General features: G+C 33.4%; 1 protein-coding gene across 1 annotated transcript; it reads left to right on the forward strand.

The window, feature by feature from the left end:
• The first annotated feature begins 222 nt into the window (after window positions 1-222).
• LOC140757017 (putative polypeptide N-acetylgalactosaminyltransferase 9) lies at window positions 223-8,028 on the forward strand. The gene is made up of 10 exons (XM_073092574.1): window positions 223-500; window positions 821-904; window positions 1,832-1,982; window positions 2,152-2,315; window positions 2,583-2,747; window positions 3,012-3,469; window positions 3,776-3,958; window positions 5,108-5,215; window positions 5,852-5,980; window positions 7,818-8,028. The coding sequence occupies exons 1-10, from the start codon at window positions 296-298 to the stop codon at window positions 7,995-7,997; spliced, it is 1,827 nt and encodes a 608-aa protein (XP_072948675.1). The 5' UTR covers window positions 223-295; the 3' UTR covers window positions 7,998-8,028.
• The last annotated feature ends 212 nt before the right edge of the window (window positions 8,029-8,240 follow it).

Raw genomic sequence — 8,240 nt, forward strand, 5'->3', positions numbered from 1 at the left:
AAGACAGTATTTTTAAGGAAATGATATAGTATAAAATTTATATAATTGACAAGCGACATGACTTGTCAATACAATGTTTGCTTAGTTCGTGCATCTACGCCAATGGGCAGAATTTCGTATGCGTCAATTGTATAACACAAGTCTATCTTTTTGGTCTGAGGCACGGAATAAATAAATGGAAATCTGAATACGGTTGCAGCGAAACTCATTCAGTATTTCAGTGACTGTCGAACAAAGAATGCACTACGTTTTAAAGTTATAAGGAAGTTGCATACAACTTTTCTCAAATACATTAATGTTCTCATTCGAAATGACGCATAAAAGGCTTTACAAAATACTGTTCCTCCTGTTCGTGTTTTGGGGGGCATCTATTCTTAGTATTTTGAGGGATTACAAGAGTCGTTTGGAGTTGAGTGACAACCAAATTTATGATAGAGCTTGGAAGAAGTTCAAAATGAAACATAGTGCTGATTACGATAATACGACTAGTCCGTTTGCAGGTTAGTTATGTTTTTGTTTATAATAATGCGATAACAAAGATGTATGTAGTCCACCTGATGGTACTTTGCTACCTAGGAAGATTAAGTTAGAACGCCTTGGAAAAGTATGCCTCCCTTATCGCACCCTTCGAATCAGAAGACAGCAGCACTTAAGACTGCTGTTATTAGGCAAAAGTATGTGTGGCAACTGTGCCTGTTAAGTTGAATCACAAGGGGTTCTACCACCTTGAACTTATTAATTTCTTAAACTTTGTCATTTCATTTAAACTAAGTATTTTTACTTTATACTTTGTAATGACTTTTTATTTTATATTTAACAGTGTGGCAGGAAATGGATCCAATAAGTGAACATTTATCAGTTAAGGACAAACTGAATGCAGTAAAAGGCTTTGATTTTCCACCAGGTAAGATTAAATCTTGTATTAATTTTAATATAAATCTCTTTGCAGAATAGACAAATAAAAAATTGGACACAGATTTGTCTACAATATTCTACAAGGTCTTTAGTCATCACTTTCTTTAAGGTGTGCAAAATTTATGAATGCACATTGGATTAACACGGTAGACTACTGCCAGAGCACTTTTTATTCTGAAAGGAGAGTTGGTGCCCAGTAGTGGGACAATAATAACTTGATTACTGACGATGATTACATCGTAAGGAAAATATTACCGATTGTCATGAAAATCTTGTTTTAATAAAACTGAAGTAGAAACGTATATTACGAACACTTACAGAAATATGAATTCAGGCATATCGTCACCCAAACGACGTCGTTAGACACAATCTACGTCATTTCCGCACTCATATAAAACTTCTTGAAAATATTCTAAATGTCACTATAAAATGTCTTTTGAAATTTAAAACTGAGTCTTGGAATAAAAGCTATAGTTATAAGAGATAGTACCAATTTTATTATAGGTTATATAAAAAAAAATTGTTACGTGATCAGTGAGTTCAATATAATATTTGACGAATATTTTAGCAAGCGACGTCGAAATGTGAAACACTAAAGAAAAAATTAATCAAATATCAGAGAGAGAGAAATGAATTATCACATGAAGAAACGATAAAGGAAAACATCGCAAGAAAAGTTATATGCCAAAAAATACCTAAAACGTTTCTTCTTCTGTAAAATTTACCGATCCACATAATTATAGTCATCATAGTGTACTGTAGTCTTGTTTATTCTGATAATATTCGTGATCATTTAGAGGCAATGGAAGATTATCAAAATAATGATGACGATAATGATTAAAAGTAGACTACACGTAATCAACTTATTACAAAAAATAATCATCAATGCCATTCAACCTTAATGCACTCATTTTAGGTATGGAAGGCAAGCCAGTGGTAATAGAAGAGAAAGTGAGAGGTACAGTGAAACTTCTGATAAAGAAGGGCTGGGAAGACCATGCACTTAATCAGTTTGTCAGCGACTTGATTCCGATGAATCGCACTCTGCCAGATGTTCGTGATAAAAGGTATGGTATATTATTAAAAACTTTTATGTAACATTGTTTTTATTAGGCCAAAACTTAAGGTATAATCCAGGTAAGAGCAATTTACGTGATATTTAAAATTCATGGAAGAAAGAAATCCTATTAAATCATCTACATAAGTGTATATATATACTATGAATTTTGTTTTAAGGTGCAAAACCAAATTTCCAAAAGATTTACCACAAGCTTCTGTAGTGATATGTTTCTACAATGAGGCGTGGTCGACTCTCCTTCGAACTATTCAATCAGTGATTAGTAGATCACCGCCACATCTTTTGAACGAAATAATACTAATCGATGATTATTCTACTATGAGTAAGTATTCCTTAATCAATCATGACTATTGTAATATTATTGATACCTCATTCACGGGTACTGTAGTGAGGTTTTCTAGTTGTAAGTTCATAGTTCCTTGATAGTAATAGACTTTAAGTGACCAGTCCAAATACAATGAAACATAGGTTATGTTGTCAAAGATTCTAAGTTCTGTTACTAGTGTTATTTTCTTATATTAGCTCCAGAAAATGTTAAATATACATACCTACTTAATGTTATAATTGATACATAATTTATCCATAACAGATCATCTAAAAGCTCCTTTAGATGATTTTGCAAGGACGATACCAAACTTACTACTATTAAGAGGGCAACGTCGAGCAGGACTGATTCGTGCAAGGATATTGGGCGCGAAACATGCTGTCTCACCTGTTGTAATATTTTTAGATAGCCATTGCGAATGTACCGAAGGTAAAACTTATAATTTTGGAGTAATGTTATCACATATTAACTCTAGAGTATTATTAAATAAGTTTTAGAAAGCTACTAATGAAATGGAAGGACATATACAAGTTAGTACAATGAAATATGTGTTATTAAAAAAAATGCATGCAAAATCTTTTAAATTTTAATTTGAATCGTAGTCGTCTTCTCATTATCATTTAGCTTCTCATAAAACAAAATGATGATGAATTTATAATCATAATGTTTTCTTTTTCCATGTGAATATTCTAGGTTGGCTTGAACCTTTATTAGAACGCATAGCTCGAGACAATACGACTGTTGTAAGTCCTGTAGTAGATCATATTCATGATAATACGTTTGAATATATACCCCAAGATTTGAATGACTTACGCATTGGAGGTTTCAACTGGGATTTGAGGTTCACTTGGAGAGCAATTCCAAGAGAGATTCAAGCAAAAAGGAAGAATGTCGTCGCTCCTTTAAAAACCCCGACAATTTCTGGAGGCTTGTACGCGATCAACAAGGAATTTTTCAAAATGCTCGGTTATTATGATGAAGGATTTGAAATATGGGGCGCGGAGAATTTGGAGCTGTCGTTCAAAGTTTGGATGTGTGGAGGCACATTGGAAATCGTGCCGTGCTCGCATGTGGGGCACGTGTTTCGAAAACGGTTTCCTTATGAGGGGCGGAAAGGATCCGTGAGGAATAATTTTGTAAGACTCGCAGAGGTAAAATTGTTTTGGAATATAAGCTTGTATGTGTTATTTAGAGCTTAAATGATGGAAAATTAAAATTATGGAAATCTATGTACATTAATAAATATGACATTTTAAATATTGATACTACATAATTTGCAACTTTGCTTACAACTACTCGTATCAATGTTTAAGCAATGAAGTGTTGGTCTTTAAATTTTGTTATTCGTTGTTTAAATTAAATATGTTAAACATCTTTGTTTTACTCATTATTATCATGTTACATGTCTATGTCTGAAACTCATGTCTTTTTAGCATATTTTTGACACTATGTTTTAGGTATGGCTAGATGACTACGCGAAATATTACTATGAAAGAATAGGCGACATAAAAGGCGAATACGGAAATGTAACGAAACAGAAAGAGCTTCGTAAGACATTAAATTGTAAATCTTTTAAATGGTATCTACAGAATGTTTATCCTGAAATGCAGATACCAGATAATTATGTGGCCAGTGGTCAGGTAAGTTATAGAATGTAGATATCAAATATGAGATCCCCAAAAGTCAAACTCTTTGATTTTTATGGTTAAATGTCTCATATTCCAATACAGACGTATTTCATAAACATTTTATGTATGTGGTAGAAATATATACGTAGACAAGGATATGACTATGACGCTAGTAGCATTCGAAATATTTACATATATTTTTATTATTGAAGAAGAACATACATAATATCCAATTTTTGGCTACCAAAGATTGAACAATTTCTGCTTACTAGAACTTTTCAAACAATCTTTAGTAAACAATATTTTCTTAAGTAGGTCAATAAGTAATATACTCTTAACTAGATTTTACACTTTCACACTGCTTCGATCCCCCATCAATGATTCGAATGTGATTCTCGTGTACTAATAAAGATTTGTCACAATCCATCCACACCCTCGCGTTTCACATTTCTTCTCACAAAGTGCCTGTTATTTTTTACGAAGAAATATTCGCCGATAAAAGCACCAATTTGAGCCAATTCGTCGGTAATGACTTTATTACTTCTCATAAAAGAACGTTATTGTCAAAGGAACATGCTTGAACTGCTTGAAACTATTCGATGATTGGCGTAAGCGTGATACGAATGCCTATCACTGTATGAGAAGTCGTGGCTTATTATAAGGAATGCTATTGTGTATAGGTACTAAGTTGAAGTAGTAAGCTAGGTTGTGGTCCAACTGGTGGTAAGTGAGCACTGGCTCCTCCATGGGATATCTATATGAGGGGGAAACCTTAAAAAGGTAACCTATGTCGTGGGAGCAACATGGAGTTATGTGGACTATCACTATCCCGGAAACCCCCTTTTAGTTGCCTCTCACGACAGGCAGGGGATACCGTAGCCCTATTCTAGTCCCGGAACTACAGGGACATCCATCGGATATCTACTATCTATTTACCGTCTAAATAGTACAGAAATCCTATCGAAAATATACACGGCTACAGATCGGTTGCTAATGTTGATGTCTGAGTTGTAATGTCTCCTGCAGATAGATAGATACCTTTAAATAGAGATCCTTTAAACCAGAATAAAGCAGGGAACTTAAGGTTCTAATACCTTAACATTAGCACTGCACGATTCTCAGAAATTACCGTGATGTCCATAGAGCATTTTGTACTTTCAGATTTATAACACTGGAGTTTACACCATGTGTCTTGATGCGTCCTTACTTGGAATGAACTTACAGGAGAACGTGAAGTTGATGCCATGCCATTTTCAAGGAGGAAATCAAGTTTGTACTAAAAAAATATTGTGTATATTTATTGATATGTAGATGAAGAAGCAAATGAGTACGCAGCTAACAGATTACTAAAAGAGTGATCTACGTCTGTCTGTGTTCTTAAAAAAATCAAACACATAGAAGGTGTCCCTGTTGACCCTGGAATTTATGGGTTTAGACCATATTCCACCGCGCTGGCCAAATATAAATTGGTAGACCTCACACTTTGAGAGCTTTTTCTTTCTTTAAAAATCTTTCGGGAGTAGACGTAGATTTCTTTGCGACGTTTTTCTTCGCCGCTATAGCAATTCATAATTATTTTCACATAAATTCAGTTAGAAAGTAGAAATCTTTGATTTTCTTTTTTTTACATTATATATATTGTAAATTAGAAATAATTTGTATATATTTTTAGCTTTATTTTTTAAGTATATAAACAATAAAAACCACAAATTGTGTATGACATTTTAGCAAACAGTTTAGTTAATTTAATAATTACACTACGAGTATTATTATTTGAATATGTTTGCAAAAAATACATCTAAAAATTTCACACAATCCACCGATCGACTTAACGATATCCGATACGACCTCGGCGTGTCGTACGACATTCTTATGCAAAATACTTTAATTTATCGCGTTTTCCAGTACTGGGTGTACACAAAGGATGGAGAAATACGACGCGATGATATGTGTTTGGATTTCATCTTAAACACCGTAATGCTCTTTTTCTGCCGAGGACGCGTCGCTTCGCAAATCTGGCTTTATGATAATAAGGTAAGCTTATTTATAGTCTGAATATCATTAAGTAAAATGTTCTAAATCGCTTGATTTTTTATGATGCTGATATAACAATGATGGTAAGTTACTAGCGATCAGGAACATTTGTAGTTAACGTCTAATTGTATGGAATTTCTCACTGTAGTCGGTAATGCTTCATACGTTGCTTTCGCAGGAATATGTTGATTCTTTACCTTACTACACCTTTTACATGACCACACTGTAATACAATTAAGTCACACTAGACATCTGCTCTCTCTTTGCATTATTCAGACAATGGAATAGAAAAATCTTAAATTTATCTCTATGAGAAGTTCTATCACCTTCATTTCACGAAAATTTTAAAACCAAGCGAAAATAAGAATATTGCATTAAAATAAATTTTGAAAATATAACAAAGCGTCAATCACAATCATGTAAGTAACTTTGGATAATATGATTTAATATTCATGGTACATAATACCTAATGGTACATAATCTGATAAATATTACCCAAAGTTACCGTTATGACATCGCTGTCTCCATAATGTTGGCAATAAAAAAAAATAGTCCAGTCCAATCTCGAACAATATATTCCGCCACCTTTTTGAAATACTGCACAGAAAATAAAACATCCCAAGATAACAACAGTAAGCTTCCCCAACAACAATGTATGTAACGAATGTACTTGATATTTGGGATCTAGAGTATATTTCCGTTACGCTCTTGCGGTCTCCGTAATGGCGGTCGCCTTAATCAAATTTCCTTCAGCTCGGTGTTTGGTTAGTCTTGCCCTTTATTATGTAGGTAAGTTTAGTTTACATTTACGAATTATAATACGTATTTTATAGGATTTTTTTATTTCCTTTTGTATATGCTGCATTACCTATTTGTAGCAGAATAGTGCTATTGTAAATAGGGTAATTAAAGTTAAATAAAAAGCAGTCGTAATTTTCTCATATAGTTTTCACGAGTGCTGTCTAACGGCATTGAAGTACTTATGGAAGTTGCAACCAGTTTTGAATGGGACTCCTACCCGTAACTATTTGGGATGATAAGAGATATCTATAACTCTATATAGAACAGACATACACCTGTTTTTTTTTTAATTCGTTATAATTGAAACAGGTCCCTACCAACTCATTAGGATGATGCCCTCTTCCAGTGGGCATTCATACCATTCCAGCGAAATGCAAAGATTATTTTACAATAGAAATAGATGTGCCAATGCTATTTCTCGCTAAACCATGCAATGTATATGATCCACATCCTTAATATTGCTTTTAAAATAAACTTAATCCAGTAAATGCACAGTATTGCACAGCGCTGCTAAAAGATAAAACACGTGTAGCTCTCAAATCAGGAAGAGTTCTCGCGTTTACATCTAAACTTATTTCAGAAGTGTACAAAGTAGTTTATTTCCGTTGTACTCCCGTGGTTTGTAAGGAAGATGGCGCTTTAATCAAATTTCCTGCAGTCCGGCTTGCGAGCTAGACTTCGTCCATTATTTACGACCCCAGTCCCCTCCTATCATGCGGTTGGCTTATATTATATTCAAAATTATTGTCTCTACAAGGATGCAATTGTAGTGGACTATAATAACTAAATAATTGTTTTTTTAAAGAATCAAATTGACTTGTGTAGGTAAGTGATCTTGGTTGGGAGTTGCATGGGTGACAATTTTACTAATTACTAAAAAGCTTCTACATTTCGGGGAGATTTATTATTTACTATTTCTTACATTATATTGACAAAACGAGACGCTATGACGCGACTCCAACCTGTGAGATGTTGGGTGTATCTATAATATTTCAATAAAACAATTTTATATTTTACGTAACAATATATTTTTCAGACTGAAAACATACGACATATGAAGACCCAAAACTGCCTTCAAGCAGCCAGATTCCACCAAAAGTATAAGGTTATTTTGGATAAGTGCACCACTTCCAGCGCCCAGAAATGGATAATGGATAAATACAACGTCGAAAGATTGACACCTGAATTGCAAATTGCAGCTAAAATGCAAATGTGAAACATAAAGTAATAAATGTGTGTATTATTTACATTAAGTATTATTGGGTTCAAGAATAACAAAGCTTTAAAACGAATTGCAGTTTCTGTAATGTTTTATTGCTTTATTTTATGTGATAATAAATAAATAAATATGGAATTAAAAACATTTTTATTCGATAACCTTTTGTTTAATGTGTGTGTTTATACCTTTATTTGTTTTGTATCATTTTATTATTCGTTGTTAAAGTATTATTATCACTAA

Source organism: Epargyreus clarus, unplaced genomic scaffold, assembly GCF_041222505.1.
Source record: "Epargyreus clarus isolate Ecla_fem2 unplaced genomic scaffold, WU_Ecla_fem_2.2 ptg000004l, whole genome shotgun sequence".
Classification (NCBI taxonomy): Eukaryota; Metazoa; Arthropoda; class Insecta; order Lepidoptera; family Hesperiidae; genus Epargyreus; species Epargyreus clarus.

Excerpts from the sequence above, each read along its gene's own strand:
- LOC140757017 (XM_073092574.1), top strand. The coding sequence starts at position 296 with ATGTTCTCATTCGAAATGACGCATAAAAGGCTTTACAAAATACTGTTC. Across the intron at positions 2,316-2,582 it reads CGATGATTATTCTACTATGA|ATCATCTAAAAGCTCCTTTA; the intron begins GTAAGTATTCCT and ends TATCCATAACAG. Across the intron at positions 2,748-3,011 it reads CCATTGCGAATGTACCGAAG|GTTGGCTTGAACCTTTATTA; the intron begins GTAAAACTTATA and ends TGAATATTCTAG.